At 43.1% G+C, this 24516-nt stretch overlaps 1 protein-coding gene across 1 annotated transcript; it reads left to right on the top strand.

The window, feature by feature from the left end:
• Positions 1 to 722: 722 nt before the first annotated feature.
• On the top strand, positions 723 to 23319 carry RND3 (Rho family GTPase 3). The gene is made up of 5 exons (XM_053406462.1): positions 723 to 1112; positions 1777 to 1864; positions 14235 to 14344; positions 17632 to 17766; positions 21339 to 23319. Exons 1-5 carry the CDS (start codon positions 963 to 965, stop codon positions 21588 to 21590), a joined length of 735 nt encoding a protein of 244 aa, XP_053262437.1. The 5' UTR covers positions 723 to 962; the 3' UTR covers positions 21591 to 23319.
• Positions 23320 to 24516: the final 1197 nt, after the last annotated feature.

The following is a 24516-nucleotide window of genomic DNA, read 5'->3' as shown; positions in this document are numbered from 1 at the left end:
ATACCTTGGTTCAGCTGCTTTTAGGTGAGGAAAGGGTGCATACTGGTAGGGTAGATTTAATTAGTTAATTAATTGCACATACCCACAAACATTAATACCTGCATTAAAGTGTTGCTGGGGACTGGAGTGTCATGTCCCTGCCCCTAAACAGGAGAGAGTAGGGGGTGGGGGAGAGGGAGGGGGAGAGAGATAGTGTGTGTTGCTCACTGGTGAGGATGGGGCAGGCATGCACTCTGCACGCGACCAGAGGCACGTTGCCTCGCGCCTGCTTCTCCCATCCCCGGGCTCAGTCCTGCAACTGAAAAAAAAAAAGATTTTTGCCGGGACTGAGCTTTGCCACAAAATGCCGTTAAGTTAAGCCCGGCAGTCAAAAAAAAATAAGGCTATCGATTCTACCACACCTCCTTGAAAGTGTCTGTCTCAAGGAACGCGATCGAGCGAGTTTCGTGGCCAAAACATCCTCTCGCCCTTCCTTCAGGTTCCTAAGCAGCAGCAGCAGCAGCAGCTAAAACAAACCGAAGCTGCTTCCTCCTTCCTTGTGCGGAGTCCTCCCTCTGCTTGCTCCGGGTGGCTTTTCTCCCCTAGAGGGCGCGTCGCAGCCGGCCGAAGGCGCCTCCTTGGCCGCGCTTTGCAGGCTCCATAAAAGGACAAGAGGCGGATCGCTTACTTTCTCTCCTTGAGCTCCGGATTGGAAGGCGGCGGGGCATATAAATCCGGGCAGGGCGGAGTGAAACAAAGCAGTTTGCAAGCAGCCGGACCTGCTAGGAGGGCAGGAAGAACTTTAGAGGGGGCGGCGGCAGCGGCAGCAGCAGCAGCAGCAGGGGAGAGAGAGAAAGGACTTGTCGAGCGCACGGCAGCGAACCGGCGCGGTTTCTTCTGCTTTTCTTGGTTTCTGCTCCCCATCGTGCCATTTCGTTGGTTTTGTTTGAGAGAAGACGGGGGGAAGGGCTAAGGACACCTCAATGAAGGAAAGAAGAGCCAGCCAGAAATTATCCAGCAAATCGATCATGGATCCTAATCAAAACGTGAAGTGCAAGATAGTCGTGGTTGGGGATACCCAGTGCGGAAAGACGGCTCTGCTGCACGTCTTTGCCAAGGACTGCTTCCCGGAGGTACGTGTGGACCCGCTTGTCTGAGTTCTAGGAATTTAGCGCTACGTGGTTCTTTTACGAAGAGGAGCGCTGTGATTTCTTTTTTGGTTAAAGTTAACTTTCAGCGCTATCTGTTAAATCTGTGGGAAGCCAGTTTAAAGCGGGTTAGACCGTTTTCACAGAAGAGATCCCCAGGAATCACTAAAAATAAATAAAAATAAAGCATCTTTAAGACGACCTCTCTCTCTCGTGCCCTATTGTGAGCCACGCGTGGAATGCGGGATAGAACTCGAACATTCTTTCTTCGTTCGAATTAGAGACCCATTCACTGAGGCAGTGCCGGTTCAAGCCTCGCGCCCAGTGGTGGTGGAGGGAAGCTCTTAGATCTGTCCGTATTTTATAGGTCGTGGGTTTCAGCGTCGCGCTGGAATTCACGAGCCCATCCCTCTGGTGTAAGTTGCCTATTTTCAAACGCTTTGTTGGTTTTCAGTGAAAACGGTCTAATCCCTCAGTAGTTAGGAAATGGTTAAACGATTAAGAAGGGTGAGGGGCCAATTTAGGCTGAAATCTCTGTGGTCTCTCCTCCCCCCCCCCCGAATTTACAAGAAAGATGTGTTTGATACGCGGTGCAAACTTTAAAGAGATGGTAATCTGCTATTTGTGTTTTCTCCCTTTCCTTGCCCAGAACTACGTCCCCACGGTGTTTGAGAATTACACGGCCAGTTTTGAAATAGACACACAAAGGATAGAACTCAGTCTCTGGGATACTTCTGGTAAGGGATTTTCTTGCTCGCAGGAATGCCTGTTCTGTTTCCATGCCATTCTGGTGACTCACATTGGTTTGTATATAATTACAAGCCATTGCTGTAGCCTCTGTTCTTAACACCCTGCAGATGATGTAACTACTTGCCTTTTAGTTTTTTTCATTTTATTTAATGGACTTTAATGCAACCTGACTCCTTTCCCTCCCTGCCCCCTCTTTTTAATTGCAACGATTTCTGCATTGTGGTGAGACTGAGACAGTCGTGTTTACCTAACTCCCCTTCCCGGCTTGACACTCTAAAGGTTCTTGGGATAATTAACTGAACAGATGGGAGAGGGTTATTATGGCCTATCATGAGCCTTTCATTTTAATATTTGTCGCCGCTGCTGCGAAAACCAGCATGTGTTCTCCTTTTGGTAATATGTGATTATACAGAAACAAGGAGCTTAGCAGCTACACAAATGCCTAAGTGTGAGAGGATGTTTTCCTTGCTGAGCCGTGTCCTCACTCCTCCTTCTGAGTGTTCCAAAAATCCCCCCCAAAAAACACGCATAGGAAGCCTTCAACTGAGCATAATGAGAAGTAAAGTTACTCATTGGAAGTGTTTGGCTGTAAAACCAGCAGGGGGTGAGAACGCTTCTGAAGACATGGAAGTTAAGCGAGTGAGAAAGAAAAACTGGAGTTTGGTAGCGGTTGTGATGTTCATTGATTATGTTGCCTGTTTGTACGTACAGTAGGTATAGGAGACTAGCAGCAGATGAAGCGTCTTAATACCAGACCATTGGTTGATTTCTCAGTATTGTCTACATCAGTGTTTCCCAAACTCTGGTCTCCAGCTGCTTTTGGACTACAATTCTCATCTTCCCTGAGCACTGGTCTTGCTAGCTAGGGATGATGGATTTCCAGCTGTTTTGGATTACAACTCTCAAGTTTGGGAAACACTGTCTACATTGACTAACAGGAGCTCCTGGGGGTTTCAGGCAAGACACCAAGGATTGAATCTGAAACCTTCTGCCTTCAAAGGCTGTCCTCTGTTGCTCAGCTGTGGCACTTTGTTTCGCAAGTCTTGTTTGATTAAAGAAAACAGTGGTGTTCTACTATTACTCAAGTACAATGCTATCCACCTCCTTCCCAAATTGATGGCTGGCCACGTAGTTCAAGACATTATTGCCTTTCCTATAAGAGTCACAGCCACGGTCTTGTAGAACCTTGATTTGGGGGAAACTGAAGAAAAAGTACAACTTGCTTGGATCAGCTAAGAAATCCAGTTTTGAGGGACAGATGTTCATTTTCTTCTATTGCAGTTGTGGCCAAGTTTCACAATCTTTCATAATCTAGACAGTAGTCTAGAGCGGTTTTCCCCAGCCTCGGGTGCCCAGATATTGTTGCACAGCAATTCTCATCATCCCTGACCACTGGGCCATGCTGCCTTGTGCTGACTGGAGCTGTAGTCCAAGGTTGGGAAAAGCTAGTATAGAGTCTGGCTCCATAATAATAAAGTTAGCCCCATTTAGCAGCATGAGCCTCCTTTGTGGAGAATAACATTTAAGCATGGCATTACATGGAACAGAGATCACCAACATGGTGCCCTTCACACATTGCTGGACTCCAGCTTCTGCCATCCCCAGCCAGCATGGCCGGTGGTCAGGGATGATGAATCTAGCAGAATCCACAGGTCGCCATGTTGACTGCTCCTGACATAGAGCATCCAAAAGGGAGCTGTTTGCACCTTTTTACAACTTGGAAAGGTTCTTGGTAGGGTCACCAAGATTATAATGGCTTTGGAGCCATATCTAGGATGCCAGTTGGCCTTCCCTGTTCCAAAGGATGCTAGTTCTGGGCTGTGCTTGGTTTATGGTGGAAATGAGTGTATGGGAGTCATCGTAGCCAGTATCTTCTGAAGTTAAGATGGGGAACATGTGGTCCTCCAGATGTTGTTGGACTACAGTTCCATCATTGCTGGTTGTTGGCCATGCTGGCTGGAGCTGGTGTTGGTTGGAGTCAGTCCAGCAACATCTGGATGGGGCTGCACTTTCCCCATCTGTTCTCTAAAGACTTTTTTGGGGGGAGGACTTGGAGCATATAGTAGGTTCCTCCAAATAGCTCTCTCTCTCTCTCTCTCTCTCTCTCTCTCTCTCTCTCTCTTAAGGACATAATTTCCCATTCTTGTGCTGGTTTATATGAAGTGTTAAGTTTTTGGGGTTTTTTTTTAAGTTCCTGCAGAGATAATCCATTGGCTGAGATGAGGGCTATAAAGCACCGTGCTTAATGGGGGAGAGTTAAAATCATCTTTGTTTGCTGGCTTTTATGACAGATTAAAGAACACTCTGTGGCAGAGTGCAAGAGGGCGACCAAGGAGAGGGAGACAAAGGAATGTACAGGATGCTGAGAGCAGCTAGCAAGGGAATGTGAGCGCTGTCTCTTGTCACCAAATGCAGGAAGGGAGCAGACCACCCAGCGTAGAAGCCATCCATCCTAGGGCAGAGAAGCAAAGTGGAGCTGGAGAAGATACCCCCTACACACACACACACACACACACACACACACACACACACTTTTTACAGTAGAATGAAAAGCACAGTTGAATTACTTAATGGCTTTTGTAGTAACTTCAAGAAGTGGACAAGATTTATTTTATTTTACTTGCCTGCCAGTAGCAAGAGCCTAATCACAAAATTTGCTTGTGGCACACAAAGGGCTGTCCTGTGAGGAAGGCACGTCGAAGGCGATAAAAGGCTGAAGTGGCAAGACTCTGCTTGTCTTGTAAATCTGGCAACACTTGTACAGCTCTTTTGAAGAAACCACAGCTAAGCTCTTTCTGCCTTAGCAGCCTTAACACGAACATTACTGCTGTTGGCATCACTGGAATGCATGCTTCCAGATGTGGATGACAGCTGTGAAGGCTGGCAGTTCTGGTTCTTTTTCATTTTCTCTCTCTCCTACAGGGGAATGCTTGCTGCCTTTTTCACTCTTCTGTGATAAAGCCAAATTAAATTCTCTCTTTTTTTCCCCTGCCTCCCATTGCCTTAGTAGGAGAATGAACATGAAATGAAGAGGGAGCAGCAAAGGAATTAAAAGGGGGAGGAGAAATTTATTGCATCTGCAAGACTTTATTTCTTAAATATATTTTTTGTGCATGAGGACTGACATTAATCTATGCTTTTTTATCTTGCATAATGGTAAGAAAGTAACGTCCCATTGAACTCAATGAGACTTACTCTATGTGAATGTGTATGGCATTAGACTGCCATTGACATTTCTTCCTTCAGATGTTTTCCACTAGGACTTGCTCATAGTGGACTCTTCTGCCTATTCCAAACTTAGTTATTTATTATTACATTTATATTCCACTTTTCCAACAAGGGTTGGTTCTATCTCTCTATTTTATCCTTGCAGCAACCCTGTGAGGAAGGTTAGATGGACTGACATTGACTAACCCAACATCACCCAAATGGATGAGTGGAGATTTGAACCCTAGCTTCCCTGGTCCTAGTCTAACACACTAACCACCACACCATACTGGCTCTGGGATTCTTTCTTCCTGGGCTTAACATGGACCAAGGCATAGCCTCACATTCTAGACAGGATATGAAAATTGATTCAAAGAGGCCTTCAATATATTAGTTTGGTATTTTACAGACACTTCTTAATGATCTGTGATTCAACGTATCGGTTATTTATCAAAATACTGATTTGGACACCTAGTTATCTGGGCCTCAGATCTTATGATCTGCCATCTCTTGAGTTTGTTTCCTGGTTGTAGATTGTTTAGATAAGATCAGCTGTAACTGAGTTGGAATTATTACTGTATGACAGTTTCTTAGCCCCTTTTAAAAGACAGGTCTTATTAGTCTAAGTCAAGATCTGGGCTTGGCCTCAACAGTCCTCATTTTCCAGTATGGTGTCATAGCTTAAGTAGGTCAGATCTGCAACAGCTGAGTTGGTTGCAGAGGTTAATGATGAGCAATATAGTGTGATGTTTTCCTATCAAAGACAACTAGGGACAACTGTATTGGAAGTGCAAAATAGGGTAAAACAACTAAGCTATTCTAGATGGTCTGTCTGGGAGGATTTGCATTATTTAAAGTTTTGGCAGCACTCTTGCAATGCTTTTATAGAGCAATGGGACAAAATAAGATAATTTAAACACATGAAAGATAATATTGGAAATCCTACAGTTTAATGACTACAGAATGTCTCTACTGTAGAATAACCACACACAGAAATAATGACCCACATTTAATGATACCACTTAGGAGATACTATTTTTTTTTAGATGCTAGTTTAATTTGATCGTGGTATTCCCAAGACATTTCCATATGAGTTTATTAGTCTTCAGTGTTAACCCCATTAAACAAGTATATCTCCTTTAAATCATCACCTGTCTTGCATGAACATTTCTGAATGTTTAGTGTTTCCCATTAACTGAAGTTAATTGCTGTTTGACTTTAAATGCATCCATTTGGAGAAGTAATTCTGGTCTTACTGTAACTGAGGTCAACAGCAAAGATCCAGAAATCAGTAAACAAAGATGAAAATCTCTTTAGGCTTTGCCCTAAACACTTGAATGGCAATCCATAGACTCCTTCCTCCAGAGCAGCCTTTCTCAACTTTGGGTCTCTAGATGTTGTTGGACTACAACTCCCATCATTTCCTAGCCAGCATCCTAGTCATGGATGATGGGACTTGTACTTCAAGAACATCTGGGGGTTCGAGGTGGAGAGACGCTGCTCTAGAGAGTCAACCCTGTGGAAGCTGTGATATCATTCTGGGTCTATCCCAGCTAAAATAGACAGGCGTCACTGAAGCTGCAAGTTGCAATAAGTTGAATGGTTTGCTCTAGCCTTCGTCAACCTGGTGCCCTTCAGATCCTTCGGGAGTTAGTCTAAGGCTGGTTTACAGCATGGTGACCACATTTTTAACAAGAATGCCACGCATTCTGAGAGTTTGCTACTCCGTAGTATGTTTGCACTCCCCAGCAGCTTGTTTAACTTCTAGTTTATCAAGCTGGGGAGCAGGCAGTGTATGAAAGTCTGGTAGAAATGCAAGCACACATCTCTTTGCCATAGCCAGGCCTAGGGTCCTTTCTGCAATAGGGTCCATGTTTGTGTCACACTCTTGCTGCCTGTGCCCTTGTGGCACAGATGGATCACTTATGATATACAAAACGATACCTACAAAATCTAAGAATGACTTTGCAAGATGTTTTCATTCTGCACCCCTGAAATATCTTGACTTTTCCTGGGGAGGGTATACTGGTATTAAATCTTTAGATGGATAAATATTTGAGCATTGCACATTAAAGCAATTGGACTGGTTATGTATCTGATTTCCACCCTTTTCCCCCTTCACAGCAGCTGTGGAATAATTTGCAGAAAATCATATATAATTCTGTAGTCTTATTATATGGCATGCAGCAGCAGTAAATGAGCTCATTTTTTTAACAAGATCATTTCAGAATAATGTTTGGCTACTTGTAGCTTCTTCAGATCCTGTCTAATGGAATCCATAAAGACAATTTACCTGTGTCTGGCTTCTGCTGAATATCCTATCAAAGCTGAAACACATATTTTATCTTCCCTCATTAAAATTTGACTCTCTTACATAATTCAAATTTCATGGGTGCACCATAAAACCGTGAAGCAGTTGCAGCCATCTTATGGGCTTAACTATATATCCCAATACTTCATGAATTGCAGAATATCAAGGAAAGCTGTGGACTTGGGATGGACGTTCTCAACAAGAGTATCAAAGAGTGGCACAGATTCCCAATGAGTTGAGCTTGCTGTGGTTCTGAGGTTCACTGTGTGTCTTTCACTCTATATAGATCAGACAAAACTGTCTGATCCCCTGAAGAGTTCTGTATAAGTTCCAGAATGTTGGTGTACCTCATAAAGAGGGTGCTTATTATTGACAAATGAATTAAACCCTGAATTGCATTCTTCCTCTTGTAGCCTTTAGTAACTGGTTACTCAGTTACCCTGAATCCAGTATTCCTTAGCTGGAAATTACTAGGATCTAACTTTAAAACTTTCATGGAGTCAGTTGTTGGAATGTGAGAAGCCTTACTTAAGAGATGGGTAGCCTGTGGTCCTCCAGATTTTTTTAGGTTCCAGCTCCCAACATCCCTGATTATGGGCCATGTTGGCTGGGGCTGATGAACAATGGAGTCCCACAACCTTTGGAGGGTAACAGATTCCCCATCCCTGCCTTACTTTGTAAAACAAATACCTTCTACTTAGGGAGAGCGACTTCCAAGCACTTTGAATTTAACTTGTAAACTTCAGAGATGAACATGAAAACTGATAACTTGGTCAGCTTAGGACATTGGTATGGGACATGCTGAGGCAGTCTTTCACCCCGGGGTCATGGGCAGATATCTGACACAAAGATCAACCACAAGTTACTGCTGGCTGTCAGTAAGTCTGATCTGACATTAGTCTGTAACAAATGGTAGTGGCAGACTTTTCTACTGTTCTAAGTGATAGTGTGATATTTCAACCTCTCTCATCATCAAAATCATTGCCGTAATCAACCCAAAGCCTGCATGAGGGGAAAAACACCAAGGAATCCTTGGAGCTGTAGTTTATGGATCCTAAAAAGTGTTAGAGATTATTAGTCCCCACATAGAACAACAGTTTACAGAGCCCTGGCAGATGGGGAATTTATTGTTAGCAAACAAGAAGTCTGTACTTTGAACAGAGATCACATCAGACATGATGCAATAGAATTACTCAGTGAAAAGCCACATAAACTTAAGCCAAAACTTTAGGTTATGCTGAGTCGGCATGTCCTTTTGAGCCTGGTATCGCCACCAACTTACCAAGCAGTGTGGACAATCTTTACTTCCAAAGCTCCATTTTGACAGGAGATCTTGTACCTCCTTTGTGGTCCTTGGCTTCCTTTTGGCAACTTTCATGCAAGGTGTAATGGCAGAGTTTTGCTCATCTCCTATCTATGGGATTATAAACTGCATTTTTTGAGCGTTTAGCTGCTTTAAATGTCCACATGGAGTCAGGCTAATATATACTTTTACACAAGTGGCACAGGCTTACTTTGAAGCATACTTTTAGAGTCAAAATCCTATCATGGCATTCCTGATGCTCTTGTGGGCTTCCTATTGACATCTGATTGGTCATTGTGAAGACAGAATGCTGGACTAGGTAGGACTTTGTTCTGAACCAGCGGGACTGTTACCATGTTCTTATGAAACTATACTCACAGTTCCTGCAAATTTAGAGGTGGCTAGAAATCAGCCTTCCCTAACCTGGTGTCCTCCAATGTTTGGGATTCCCAATTCCCAGGGATGGTATGGGTTATAGTCGCAACAACATCTGGAGGGCACCAGGTTGCAGAAGGATGAAAAAGGTATGCGTGTGTGGTATACATTTCACAAAATCTGGATCTGAAGCTTTGTTGGAGTCACAGTGATTTTGTCAATCTGCTCATTTTCTTTAGTTGAGCATGGTTTCGCATTTTCTGAGACCATCTTGGAGAAGGATTGAACAGAGTATGCTATTGAGCTGCCTTGAAAAGGGTCTGTTTAGACTTGACATGCATTCCCAAGATTCCTCAGGCTCTGAGGATTTTGTTCTGGTAAGGAGATTGGAATGATGAAATGCCCTATTGAATTCTATCTCTCGGCTTTTGTTCTGAGTGGCTGTCTTCTTGGGGCATTGATAAAGGATCCCACTATTGCTTGTTTGAAAGAAGAGAGAAAACACATTTCTTGTGAAGCATCTGAATTCTGCACACTCTCAAAGGATGCACTTAAAGCCTCCCATTCATTCCCTTGCATTCTTTCCCAGAGAAGAATAGCAGCTTGTCTCGTTTATGTGAAAGCTTCATATACTTGTCTTAGCATGCTGCATTGTAATAACAGGAAATTTTTGTCCATAGTAAGTGTAATCACAGATCCGACTGGTATAAGTGCATGCCATACGTATGCATGTACATATATGGTGCGATAGACCTCTTGAGGAGTGGTGACTGAGCACTTAGGTATGTGTCTAAGGAATTTTTTTCCCTGGGTGAGGCTCTTCACTCTTCTCTTGAGCAAGCAACGTCTCTGTCCAAATTTTAATGATCCTTAAAAGCAAATGCTTTATCCTGCCCATACCTGTTTCAGAATATTCTGATGAGAAAGGAGGGTGGCAACTATGCCTAGAGCTAAGTGATAGCTGTGGGTGGAAATTGCAATGTGATCTACACCTGCCTAACACTTTGAAATTAGTAGAGGTCATCTAGCACATGGAATGCTGCACCAGGGGCCAATCTGGTGCAGTAGATGGAGCACTAGAGCTGGAAGAATTGCTTTAAAATCTCTGCTTGCCATGAAATTCTTTGGTTGACTTTAAGAGATGCATAAGAACAGGAATTAGGGGACCTGTGGCCCTCCAGATGTGGTTGGACTATAGGTCATCTTCACTCTGGGCCATTGGCCATGATGGCTGGGACTGATGGGAATTGGAGTCTAACAAATGGAGAGCCACAGATTCCCCAACACAATATATGTGGGAATATAAGCTGCATCAGACCAAGATCAATCAGGTCTTTGGTAAACTCGCAACCCAAAGGCAAAAGCTTGTAGTCTGTCCTCACCCCTGTATCTGGAATTGAGGAGTGCATGGAGGTTTCAGTTAGTTACTTATTAAGCCACTGATAGTGTTAAATGGATCAGGTGACAGGAAATAGCACCTCTCCAGCCTGAAAAATCAGATAGCCAGTGCCAGTCAGAGTAACCAATGCCTGGCTAGACAGACAAATCATCTCATGTCCTCATGGATAATGTCCACTACCCTTTTCCCAATAATAGCCTCATCAGTAGTAATCCTCATGGGGGTTTGTAATGATTAAGAACTCAAAAAATAAAATAAAATTAGCTTCTATAAACAGGTGTGGGCTTGACAACCATATGTCAGGAGTGCTCTGATGGTGTTTCCTGCTTGGCAGGGGGTTGGACTCGATGGCCCTTGTGGTCTCTTCCAACTCTATGATTCTATGATTCTATGTTTTGCAAGAATACCTTACAGAAGGGGTAGCCAACACAGTGCTTTTCAGACATGGTTGAACTACAACCTCCATCCTCTCACCCCATTGGCCTTGCTGATGGGAATTGGAGTCCATTAACGTTAGGCAGCTGCCTCCGCAATACAGCTGTCACTTGGCAGTACTGCCCCAGTAATAAAATGGACCCAGGCCCATTAGTTCCCTGAGAAAGTATGCCTTTACCGGTGTTGTCCAAACTGCAGCCTGACAAATGTTGGCTCTTGGGACCCAGCCCAAAGGTTAATGGCTGCTTGCAGAACCGATAAGAGAGGCTGCTTCACCCATTGCCCGTGCCTGCTTAGACAAGGCACATGAAATCAGATATTGTGCTAGGAAAAAGGAAATCTCCACTTCCTGCAGAGGTTTAAATAGCCTGTTGCACGTTTAACTCTTGTGCTGAGAGATGAGCATTACGATAGGTTTCTGACGCACTGAAGCTATCAGTAGCAATACACAGGCATGTGATTCGAGGCTGTGGAGAATCTGGAGGAAACTTTCAGACTGAGCAGACCACCTTCTGTTTGCCAAGGCTTCAGCCCATATGTTCCTGTTTGCTTCAAAAGCAGCATTCCTCAAATTCTTTCCTTGTGGTCTTTAGCTGCCCAGCTGGTCTGTTTTTTGAGACGAGTTCCTTTTGCTGTTTACCTTACTACACCCTGAAACAGCAGGAGCTTCTTTTGCCAGGAGGAGGAACCTGCACACAAGCGTCTTTCTAATACGATTGCATCGTTGTTTCTGTACAGCCCTTGAAAGCACTGTTTTCATTTCATCCATTTAAATCCTGGAGATTTTGAATACAACCAGCTTCCCCAACTCCAGTGGGTGAACCTGACCTAACACACTTAATGTGTTTCCAATAATCCTGTACATAAATAGTAAACTCCCTTCTCCCAAGTGTGGATTCTTGTGCAACCAAAATGGGCAGCACCTCACAGGATTGGCAGGTTATGGGGAATTCCAAAGTTGGGAGAAGTACAAAAAAAAGTGTGTGGGAACCCCCAATAATAGTCCAGTGAGGACAGAGCATGCTCAGGGGTTGTGGAACAGTGACTTTTCAGAGGAAAAAACTGGTGGTGGTGCAGGAATGGAATCTTCTTCTTCTTTGGCGATCACTTATAGCCAAGTAAGATTCTTCAATTCGAGTGCTCGTAGGCCAGTGTTTCCCAGTTGTCGGTGTTTATACTACATTTTATAAGATTTGCCTTGGGAGAGTCTTTGAACCTCTTTTGTTGACCACCAGCATTATGCCCTCCATCTTTAAGTTCGCAATAGAGTAGTTGCTTTGGAAGACGATAATCAGGCATCCGCACAACATGACCCATCCAACGAAGTTGATGTTGAAGAATCATTGCTTCAACACTGGTGATCTTTGCTTCTTCCAGTACACTGGCATTAGTTCACCTGCCTTCCCAGGTGATGTGTAATAGCGCATCCTAGAAGATGACATGGTTGGCAGGAGCATTTTACGCGGTTGCAGGTCCCACCTGAAATGTTGATAAGTTTGAATTCTGTTCCTCTGGATTCCTGGGAGAGAGCTCTTGGTCATTTAAAATAATCCATAGAGTTCCTTAAGAGATGGCCTGTTTCAGCAAGCTCTTTTCCCTTGCCGGAAGCTGCCAAAAAGGCAGTGGCGCTCAAGGAGATGCTGAATGTAAATACCAAAAGAGAAATCTCCTCTAATTAGCTGTTACAGGTTCTAGCAGTTCATTAAACTGTGAGAGCCTCAAAGATCTAATTGATATTTGGTGCGGATGATGTTCCTGATGTAATATATTCAGAGGATATTAATAATTACATATAAATGTATTTTGCCAGACACCATGGGACCTATGTGGGCTGTGGCTGTGCTGTGATGACTTATTTATACTGAGTCTCCGCAATGTTTGACACACCGAGCTGAATGTGGCCCTGATATCAGTGGTTGCTGGTCAAGATTCTTCTCTGCAAGTGAATTATAAGTCACCGGGGAGCAGCCGCAGGACCTTGTGGGCTTCCCAGAGGCATCTGCTTGGACACTGTGGGAAACAGGATATTGAATGAGATGGACCACTGGCTTGATCCAGAAGAGGTCATCCTGGGATTAAAGGGATCGTGACCCTTTAAGTTCCAGGCAGGCAGCACAAATAGGAGGCTTATTAAGCCATGGTGACCGCAGTGTATGGTTGACTTGTTGAGTCAGAGGCTGTGCAAACCTGTCTGTGCACTCCTGCAACTATGCAAACAGCTCAAGGCAGGGAAAGGCATTTTTTCCTCAGGAGGGACCAATCTCCAGGTGTGTTGCCTTGTGTTGTTGCCTAGATGCAAGTAGTTAACCCTTGACAAGATCTACCAATTATGCGGGTACCAGTGTGGCTCTTCATAGCAAAGGCAACTACTGTTTTTCCTTGCATACGTCTTTTCCTTTTGCTGAAGGTGATAGATTACTGGTCTTACTTACTATTGAAAGTGGTTATATAAACACTAGCATTTTGCAGGAAGCACATCTGCCCTGACTTGGAATGAACCTAATCACATGTGCAAGTCCGACACCCAAGCAGATTCTGAAAGGTTCTGGGATAACAACTGGGCCTAACTTACATCTGTAGCTACTGATACAAAAATTAGGCATGATGTTGCATTGCCATAGTCCTTCTAAATCAGTTGTGGGAAAGATTTCACCCTCTAGATGTTGCTGAACTACACATCCCATTGGCACCAGCATGCATGGCCAATAACCAGGGATGATGGGAGCTGTAGTTTAGCAAAATCTGGTGGGCCAAAGGTTATCCACACCTGTTCTAAATGGAATAAGAAAGCACTGTTTAAAAAAGAGATTTTACTAGGTGACCTTGGCTCAAAGTTAGGAGACTGAGGATCCTTATTTTCTAGCCATATTATGCGTTAATAATCCAGGCTCATCAGAAGAGATTCAGATTGTTTTGACCTTTGAATGGAAGCTCAGAACCGCATCTGTGTAACTCATTCCTAAGTAGCAGCTCAACATGTGCATCCATCACTGATGCACGGATTGGCCAGAAGGAAGCCTTACATCAGTGTGGGAAAGGCCTGCGTGGTCATGGTTTGACAAGCATGGTGATCTGCTATACCAAGCTTTATGGTAGCCACCACAAATATGGTGCCGATTTGTTTGAAGCTGACCTAAATTAACAATAACCTACTGAGGATATGGAGCACTCTTGTTTCTGGCAGGTGGTGAGATCTTGAAAAAGTGGGGTGAGGAAGCAAAGGGAAATATAGCAGAGGCATGGATGGAACACTTAGGGTGCGTCATTTAACTGTGTATACATAATGTTTCTTTTCTGCCCATAACATGATCTCACTTATTTCAACAGGGTCTCCTTACTATGATAACGTCCGCCCACTTTCCTACCCAGATTCCGATGCCGTCTTAATTTGTTTTGACATAAGCCGTCCAGAAACACTTGACAGCGTGTTGAAAAAGGTAAGTGATGGAAAATAACTCTAAATGTATATGCAGAGCTAGGATATGTCACTGCTGCCATCTGTATATATGATCTTGAAGTGTAAAAGCCAGGCTGATTATTGCTGCACTCCCAAGTATTATGCAAACCAACTGAGAGGCTAAAAAAATATTAGTCCATTACTCCCCCAGGTTTCAGGTGTGTTGGCCCAGGCAAGTGTTGATCATGGGGTAAAGGTGGCTTTCACTTCGAAATCCTTCTTTAAGGTTTAGATTCAAATCCTATAGCCTGCTGTACTGAGGGGGATTCGGGCTCTAGTACCTTGGGAAGGAACTCTTAGCTCAGTGGGGCAGCATGTGATTTCCTTGAAGAAGGTCTCTTGATTCAATCCCTAATTATAGACTTTTGGCAGGAGTGGAGAAACTGCAGCCTTGCACATGTTGTTGAATTTTAGCACTCATCCTCCCTGACAGTTGGCCATCCTGGCCAGGGCTGATGAGATTTGGAGCCCAATTACATCTTGATGGCTTATAGGTTTCCCATCCCTGACACACAGTTATATGAACTCCCTGGCCAATGGCATTTGGATAGGTACTGCAATAAGAGTAGACAATATATAGGGCCAGAATGGGGAACCAGTGACCTTCCAGGTGGATTCCTAATGCCCATCATTTCCAGCCGGCATGGCCAACAGTTACGTATGATAGGAGTTATAATCTACAGCATCTACAGGTCCACAGGTTCCCCATCCCTGATAGGTAGTTAGGTGGAATCCAATCAGTTTACTTTGCAGCTTCATAGTTGAATGTATATTGACAGGATGCACCATTATTGGCATACTGTTTTGATCAATATAATTAGTATTCATGCACTTAGCAAGTGAAAAGAGCCAATATCCGCATGATCCTTGTTCAGCCATACAAGGAGAAGATTTCTGGTCCAGACCTTAATTCCTAAAGTCAGACTAGAGGCCAATTCTTCTTTGGTGTGCCACAGTATGAAGACTGATTCTGCACATTGAATTGAATTGTTCAGTAGTGATGAGTGCGCCAATCCTTGCTGATTTTGATTTAATTAGGAGGATATCCACCAGAAGCTCAAAAGTAATATATATATACTTCCTCTGGGATAGTATGTTTCTCAATACCACTTGGTGGGAATTGCAGGTGGGCAGAGTGTTGTTGCACTTAGGTCCTGCTTGCATTCTTCCCATAGGCATCTGGTTGGCCACTGTAAGAACAGGATGCTGGACCAGCTGGGTCTTTCATCTGATCCAGAAGAGCTCTTCGTAGGTTCTTAGTGGATGACCAAGAGGTCATGTGCATAAATGGAAGAGTGCCATGTGTGGATGAGGCTCAAGTTAGATTGCTGTCAGGAAGAATCTTCAACAGCCCTGGATTCTGTCAGACATGGGCACTATTTCCTGGGTTTCTGGAGAAAATGGCTGCCATAATCTTTACTGTTTGCATGAACAAAGTCCTTGGGATCAGCTGGTGCTACCTTGCCTTGGCAAATTTTGGGGAAGGGAAGGGGTTAAATATTCCTCTTCTCCAATAGAGAGAGCTCTTAATTCCCTTTCCACATTTTACTTCCTGCCACCAGTTCAGAGAGGTTAAAACAAACATTACTCATGCCCTGCTTACTGTTGTCATGGCCAACATCAACAAAACTTTGGAATTGAGTTTCTCTGTGTCGAAGGCCTAATATGACCTACAGAGGTATAGCCCAGTAGACTCGGGAAAGGTGAGAAAATTTCAGATTCTACGCTAACAGTTTGACTTGTGGAGCAACATAAGCAAGTCCCTAGAACTCAGCTTTAGTTACTTCCTATGTCACAAGTGTATTGCTGTGATTAACTGCTGCGGAACACAACAAACAGTAGTGCTATTGTTGATTTTATGTTGACCCTCAACCTCTCTCAAGGCTCCAAATACATTAATAACTTCAGCCTGCAACAGGAAGCACTTTTGACTTGTAGATTCTCACCTTAAGCTTCTGTCGCATCAGTCTTTTCCATATCTTTCCATAAGGTGTTTGTGGCAGAGTTAGGGTGGATCATGACCCAGTTGTGAGCTGCAGACCATCAGCTGGAGACAGTGGTGTATGCAGAGGGTGCAATTAAGCAAAGTAAGCTGTCGCTAAGTCCCAGTAAATTCATTAGGACTAAAATATAAGTAGCCCTTTGCAAATATTTTCTGTGCACCTGGGAAACCTGGAAAATGTGGGGTTGCACAGAGCTCTTTATACATGTAAATGATGTGTGCAAAGACCTTCCCCAGCTTGGTGTCCTGTAGATGTTTTGATCTATGAAACCCATTTTCCCCAGCTAGTAAGGCCAGTAGATTATGGGTGGGATACAGAGCTTCAGCTGCAGGTCAGAAATGGGAGTCTACAGACATTGTCTCGTCCCCTCACTCCATGCATTGAAGTGCACATGACTTGAGTGAACATTAATTCAGTTTTCAATGGTTTGTCCATGATTGTCTATTTTGCTGAGCTGCATTCATTTTTATGCCCTGCAATGTACTAGAATGCTAGAATTCCTGTTCATGTGACCCTCTGGCAATTGTGATGTTTTTACATGCTAGTCCTCTGCACCTGGGGGAAGAATGTAGATGACATTGTATTCAAGGTTTAAGCTTCACATTTTAACTTCCCTGCAGTATGGACTATATACCATCTGTGTGTATGACATAGGTTAAGACCATATTTTTGATCTAATTATATGCTTCTCCTTTGTTGTAAGACCTGCTTGTAACTTGGCATTTGGGCAGCTGTTTAAACTTGCTTTGAGAAAACTCCCTTGATTATATCTATTCAGTCAGTTGAGTGAATGAGTCACAGGGAGGGAAAACGTAATGTATTGCTGTGGCAGCTGGCCTATCTGTAGGCAGGTAGGGATGGATGTCCTCATTTTTAAAATAATATTTTATTCCTGGTGTTCATAATACAAGAAATAAACAATAAACCATTTTTTTAAAAAAACCAAACAGAAGTATACATAAGCTCAGATGAAGTACATTTTTAAAAACTGAATAAATGCATCAAAAAGTTGGGAGAATTGCAGATTTTGAAGGATTGCTGTACTGGTGTATTTCAAATTAGTTCACTTTAAAATGTGAACCAAACAATTTCTCCCCCGTCTTTCCTATCTGCAGGGAGTGCTACACCAAATGTTTCCTTCTAGTGCTTCACTGCAGTACAGCTGACAACTGACGCATGATTCTTTAAAGCATCTCATTGCGTTAGATGGCCGCCTCAGTGTTTCTTATGGCAGCAGGATACTAACACTGTACTATTTTCACAGTGGAAAGGTGAAATCCAGGAGTTTTGTCCCAACACCAAAATGCTTCTGGTTGGCTGCAAGTCTGACCTGCGCACAGATGTTAGTACACTGGTAGAGCTGTCCAATCACAGGCAAACACCAGTATCTTATGATCAGGTAAGTGCCATGTCGTGTTTTGCTTGTTAATGAATGATGCACACTTCTGACTTGATTCATTCAAATCCTCCTTGGGGCACAATGCTGCAAAGAGTGTTGGTTATATTACACCACTTTTCATCACTGCTGGTGATCAGCAGTTGGGATCTGTACTTTTCTTATATCAGATGCTGTATGCTACTGACTTAAGGGGTTGTAGGTCACTGGTAGAGCATATGTTTCTTAAGCAAACAGTTCAGTCAGTAGCATCTCCAGCTAAGGCTGGGAAGGGCTTCTCTCTAAAACCCTGCTAAGCCACTGCCAGTCAGTTTAGACCACCCTACCTGGCATCCTGCAGATGCTTATCCACTATAACTCCCATCATTCCTGCCCATTGGCCATTCTGGCTGGGGCTGATGGGAGTTGCAGTCTAAGACTTCTGGAGGACACCACGTTGGCACAGCCCAGTGTGGACGATACTGCGCTAGATAGATCAGTGGTCTAAGTCAGTTTAAGGCATCTTCCAATGTTCCTGTGACTCAGTCAAGATGAGGAAAGTGGGTGCCAAGCAGTGGTAGTGTTGTTGCATAGTCCCACTTCTTACTTGGCATTGCATCAGGCTGATGAAGAAAGTGCCTCTCCTCATTAGTGGGGAGTCCATAATTCTCCCCAGTAAGGGATAGGGAGCACTAGACACAGCATACCCTGCAGTTTATGCTCCATCCACATTTGTCTGTATTCTGTTCCTCTTCCACCCATTTCCTATGTTGTTCAATCTGGATAACTAAGCCGGCCATAGGTCCACGTGGCTTTAATGTGTTTTGCTCTCTCTCTCTCTCTCTCTCTGGAGAGGAAGAGTGCAACCTTTGTTTCCTTTTGTATTGGTAAGCAATAAAACAGAACTGCTCTTTTTCTTTGAAAAGAACCACTGCGAGTGTGTATACCTCTTCAAACTTGAAACTGGACATTTATGTAAAAGTAATTGCATGCCTTCTTCTCCCCATGCGATTATGACATGAAAACTACATAGTATTTTGTAAAGCTCCATAAACATCAGTCTTGTGTAAGACCAACAATCTGCCCACTTCTAAGGCACACTTAACTGGAAAAAAATTCCATTGAAATTGGTGAGGCTTTCCTCCAAGTAAATTTGGCTGGGTTCTTTTGGGCTTCAGTGTCCCATTTCTTCACAGTGCCTCTGTTTTTGATAGAATTGTCTAGTTGGATAGAATGTTATAGGGCCCCCCCCCATTTCTTTTTTACATCTCACAAGGATTGTACACTTTAATGTCAAGTGACAACTGGACCAAGGTGGGTCGGGACTGCTGATTCTCTTAGATCTGTCAGCAGCCTTTGATATGGTCAATCATGATCTTCTGGACCACCGCCTCGCCAATGTGGGGATACAGGGCACAGCCCGACAATGGCTGTGCTCTTATCTCTGGTCGGGGACAGAGGGTGGCGCTAGGGAGGGAGATGTTGTTCATACTTGTTGAAGCTATTGGGTGTTGGGAGTCCAACAGCATTGGAACACCACAGAATAAGCCATCCCTAGAATAGGGACAAGAAAGACCACAGTGTCTTTCTGTTTTGGGTGGTGGCTTCCAAGTGATAGTCATGATTCAAGGCTTTTCTGGTACGTTCCATAGCTGCAAACGTTGGCCTCCAAGGGCTGCATTTTTGTAGATTATAATGTTTTTCTATAATAGCATATGAAGCAGGGTTACTCCTCCATTCTCCTCCTCCTCAGTGGTTTCCAACAAAATGTTTTTGACTTTACTCACTGGGAATTAATTGACTAGTACAATCCAAAACCCTCTGATTGCCACTTCAGTCATTAGCAGACAGGCTGTTTAATTAATGTTGACTGAGTCTCCTATCGCCACTCTCCCCCTCCCTGCCCTCCATTAAAAAGTTTGCACAAGGTTGTGTGTCTGAGGATTGCTTCTGTTGGGGAACTAGTTCAAAATTCCAACTGCTTCTCTGAACATCCAGTAGCCTATGGTTTCTGGAAGTCTTCCAAATCATCTCAGTTTGACAGGATGTAGTACAGTGACAAAGTACACGAGGCGTTTCCTAATGTCAGTGGCAAACCTTTTGTTTGTACAGCCTCAATCTTTAGACAGTCCAAGTTCTAGTTAAGCAGCGTTTTCCCCCAAACCTCTGGTGCTACACAGGAAATACCTGTAGCGTTTTGTTTTTCTCTTATCTTATCCAGAACTGCAGAGGGTGACTTCCTTTATCTATGCTTTGAAAGCTTTTGGTAATTTTGTGCGGTAAATAGCAAGGTGGGACTAGAATGCTTGATTTGTATGGTAAACAGGGTTGTTCCCCTCCCCCAAGTTTAATCCTATTGATTTAGAAAGAGTTGAACGTTTTGACTGACAAATAACTTTTCCCTTGATGCATCTGCACCACGTTTTCTAGGCATACACTTTAATTCTAGCCATGCTTATCTGGAAGTAAGCCCTATTGATTTCAAGGTCAAACTATTCTGTATGCTTGCCTCTGGCATAAAACTGGCCCTGCTTAGAGATGGAACAGATGCCATCTGATGTTTGAAACCCTGCAGCTAGCATAGACTTCTAGTTTCTGAAGGGCTCCAGTCTGCTGCTTTAAGGGAGCTTAGAGACTGAATTCAGTGGGGTCACCTGACGGCATATGGCTGGATTTTTCTCTTCTGCAACTAGGTGGGCGGTTTCTTAAAGTCAACTAGTGTAGGTCAGAATCTGAACACATTAAACTATTCAACTTGTGTTCGGGGGGGGGGTGGCAGACACCCAAACCTAAAACTCTATCTGCTGCATAAGGAGTGGTTTGAACCACAACAGATAAGGCAAAGTAGCCTCCTTGGAAGTGAAGTCCTTGCAAACTCCTTAACCCACTGAAGATCTGGTCTGTGTAAGGAGTTGTTGCTGGTCTTGCATTCCCACACATACTATCTCTGCTAGAGGGAATTATTGTCCTCATCTCTGGAATTTCCAGAGGTGTGAAATGACCTTGCATGAGATCTGCTGGTGGGGTGGGTTAGCAGGAACACCAGCCTAGGATTGCTGGTGGCCACAAAGACACAACACCAGACCATTGACCTAAATTTATGAATTGCTGTGGATAGAGAACCCTGACATCCATGTGGGTTAGGGCTCGTGGGAATTGGAGCCCAACAACATCTGAAGGGCTCCATGTTGGCTACCTCTGCTTGGCCCTACATGCCCTTTCAGGCCAGAAACAAAAGGGTAAATAGATCAGATATATTTTTGCAGCTATGCTTGTACTCCTCAGTTCCTTCCTTATAAGGCTACTTTGTAAGCTGGGGTTGAGGGTGCTTAAATTGAAGATGCTCTTGGTCTCCATGTCCAATGGAGAAAGTCTTTAAAACTGGTGTGGCCAATAATCTGCAAGTTCTAGGTAGATTTCTGTATTTATAAGGACAGTGGATTCTCCTCCTTATTTGCCTGATGTGTTGCCTTTTGTTTCCTCAAAGCATTATCTCTAAAACAGCATCCCAGAGTAATGATTATATGGCTTGTCTTAGTTCTCTCTGGATTTCTGTTGAGGTCTGTAATCTAATCTATTCTCCTCTACCTCCACAGGGTGCAAACATGGCCAAGCAGATTGGAGCAGCCACATACATTGAATGTTCAGCCTTGCAGTCAGAAAACAGTGTAAGGGACATTTTCCATGTTGCTACCTTGGCCTGTGTGAACAAAACAAATAAAAATGTTAAGCGGAACAAGTCTCAGAGGGCAACTAAACGAATTTCACACATGCCAGGCCGGCCGGAACTTTCTACAGTCACCACAGATCTGCGAAAGGACAAAGCGAAGAGCTGCACAGTGATGTGAAGGCTTTTGTTTCCTTAAATGGAGGTAGCAAGGACAATTGTGTTTGGGTGGGATAGGTGAAGACTCAACAAGAAGTGCCCAGTGAAAATGGTCTCTTGTAAGAGCATGCCAGTGATAAAAGGCGATGATTCACCTTCCGTAGGCAAGAAACTGTACTTGGGGAGCTGGTATGTAGAGGAAGCAGTGGGAAGAGATGGATTCTGAAGGGATGTCAATGTTACTTGGATGAAATACCAAATACGAAGGAAACTATGTGAATGTGCTAAAGAAGTGAAAGGATTGGTAGCACCTGAAGAAATGATGTCCTGGAGGATACTTATTTTTAGATCTATTTTTTGAATACCGACTTTGATTTTGATTACAATCTAAAACATTGCTTAAAAAAAAGAAAGTCAAGATATTCCTATTCCCTTCATTGTGAAGCTTGCCCCTTTGAGACTGTTTGGTTTCCCTCCCCCACCAAAAAAGAGAGAATATGATTGCTTTTCCTCTTAGTTTATGTTAAAGAAATAGGAAATATAGGTCATCCAGAGGAAAACACTTTGTTAAAAGAGGCTTTAAAATCTTTTTTCCCCCCCAAGGCAACTAGAGAAGGAAGAAATTAAAGAAATCAGTAATAAAATAGCCTTCATAAGCTTCTAATTATATGGAATGAGGCTGAAGAAATATCTGTTAAGAGTAGTTCTCAAACACAGAATCTTCCTCTTCTCCATTGTGACTGTAATGAGAAATTTGATAATGGCCTGAAAGTCAATTTTTTGAATGGCTTCTTCATAAGGCAATTGTATACTGTATGGACATCCTGTTGCAAGACCTAAACAAATGGTGCTACGATTTAGTTATAAAAAGGTCCTTAATTAGAAAGGAATTTTAGTCCTACTGCCCTCCTAAGCTGCTCCTTGGGTGCGAAGGAGGCCAAACCCAGCACTGTGTAAGGAAATAAGTGCTGCTCTGCTCTATGACTTTTCTACAATTCTATACTGGGTGTTTTTGTTTTTTGTTTCATTTTTTTTGTTTCGTTTTTTAAGTTAGCACATGAGCCAACATACCCAATTATCTCTTATTATGATGCATCTCTAAAATGGCTGCATATGGATGACTGTCTCTTATTACACATTTCTGTTTACTTGTAATGAGCACTCTGAGGAAATAGGGGGAGGAGGAACCTGAAGAACAGCGGAGCCTTTAAGGGGTCCCAAGTGGAAACTGGATATTGCATTAATCCTAAAGGTCTAATGCAAGCATATCCAGACAGTGATCATTAAACATTACTTGTGTGACCCAGATTCTGTCAAATTCCTTTTCACTGACTGATGACTATTGTTACATCCACTAAGCCAATCTTGAAAATAGTTTGCAGATGTTGTTATGCTTTAGCAGACACAGCAGAACTCTGCCGAGGGTGTCTCTAGGACTTGTTGAATGCAAGCATTTTTCTCAAATGCTTCATTTTTGAAGTATTATTTCCACAAAAATTCCAGATATATTGCCACCAGAATATGCTTTGGATTGATGCAATGGTATGCTTAAGGCAGTATTAAAAAAAAAAAAAGCTGGCAAGTGCTTTCTGTATTTAAGTATTGTAAAAAGAAAAATAAGTTAACTGTTTCAGCAAGACACCCCTCACTTTTTAACATATGTCCGTCACTTTGTATGTTTGGTTATTGTTTCTGCAGTATTTATTTTTTCCTTTTAAATAAAAAAAATGTTTAGTCGTTGGTAAAATCTCTACTTGTGTGCTGTTCTGTATTGTCCACTGATTGCTTGCATACCTTAGGCTGTAATATAGACCAGCCTGAGGATAAGCCTCTCTGAACATGGTGGAACTACTGAGTAAACATGCTTCTACTTGTAAACATACTCAGGATCTGTGCTATTTGTCTAGAAAACAAGGTGCCGGAACTCACCATGAACATCTCCCTTGTTTTCTTATAAGGGCAATGGTGCCCACGTGAGAGGTGCCAGAACTCAGTTCCGGTGAGTTCCCACTGAAAAAAGCCCTACTCAAGACATTAGTTTAAATCAATTTCAATTAGCACCCGCATCCAGGTTTTGGGAAGGCTGTTGCCGATAAATCATTAGCTATGATAAAATGTACAAAGTGCTGAAATAAATGCCACCTCTTTACTATTCCATTTTCATTTCTATTTCTTTCCCCACAGACCCCCCAAAATACATTTTGAAAGCCTGCATTCCCATATATAACCACAAGTTATAACAGTATACATCTATAACATGGGGAGGCAAACTAAGGCCCGGGGGCCGGATCCGGCCCAATCAGCTTCTAAATCTGGCCCGTGGACAGTCCGGGAATCGGCGTGTTTTTCCATGAGTAGAATGTGTCCTTTATTTAAAATGCATCTCTGGGTTATTTGTAGGGCATAGGAATTCGTTCATTTTTTCTTCACAATATAGTCCGGTCCCCCACAAGGTCTGAGGGACAGTGACTGGCCCCCTGCTGAAAATGTTTGCTGACCCCTGATCTATAAACTATTCCATGAACCAAAAGTTAGTATAAACCTTTGGAACTGGTTTTTGGTTTTCTGGAGAATCCGTAAACAAAATGCAACTCCACCATTCTCCCACAAAAAGGTATCTTTGTGTTTTGTTCCTCTTCCCAGTCTCAATTTGTTAGTATTCCCCCACTCCCCAATACTCTCTTGTACCAAGCACTCAAATTTGACCTTTTCAGTTTTTTCAAAGTGTGGCTATAACAATATGTGCAGCCTGGAACAGAAATCCAATTAGTAGTTCACCAGGTCCTGATTCTCATTTTAATAGAGATTCAGTAATGCAAGCTCTGAAGATTTCGTGACATGCTGATATGTAATTTTACTTATCTCATTAAACATTTGTTCTCCAACATTTGCCACCTTTGATCATGTCCACCACAAGTGCCTATAGTTGCCCCTCTCCACTATTCCAT

Source organism: Podarcis raffonei, chromosome 1 (assembly GCF_027172205.1).
Source record: "Podarcis raffonei isolate rPodRaf1 chromosome 1, rPodRaf1.pri, whole genome shotgun sequence".
In the NCBI taxonomy this organism is placed as follows: domain Eukaryota; kingdom Metazoa; phylum Chordata; class Lepidosauria; order Squamata; family Lacertidae; genus Podarcis; species Podarcis raffonei.
This window is presented reverse-complemented; position numbering and strand designations above follow the sequence as displayed.

What these genes read in the sequence shown, in the direction of transcription:
- RND3 (XM_053406462.1), top strand. Translation starts at nt 963, where the DNA reads ATGAAGGAAAGAAGAGCCAGCCAGAAATTATCCAGCAAATCGATCATG. An exon ending in TTGACAGCGTGTTGAAAAAG is followed by an intron (nt 14,345 to 17,631) that starts GTAAGTGATGGA and finishes CTATTTTCACAG; the next exon opens with TGGAAAGGTGAAATCCAGGA. An exon ending in CACCAGTATCTTATGATCAG is followed by an intron (nt 17,767 to 21,338) that starts GTAAGTGCCATG and finishes CTACCTCCACAG; the next exon opens with GGTGCAAACATGGCCAAGCA.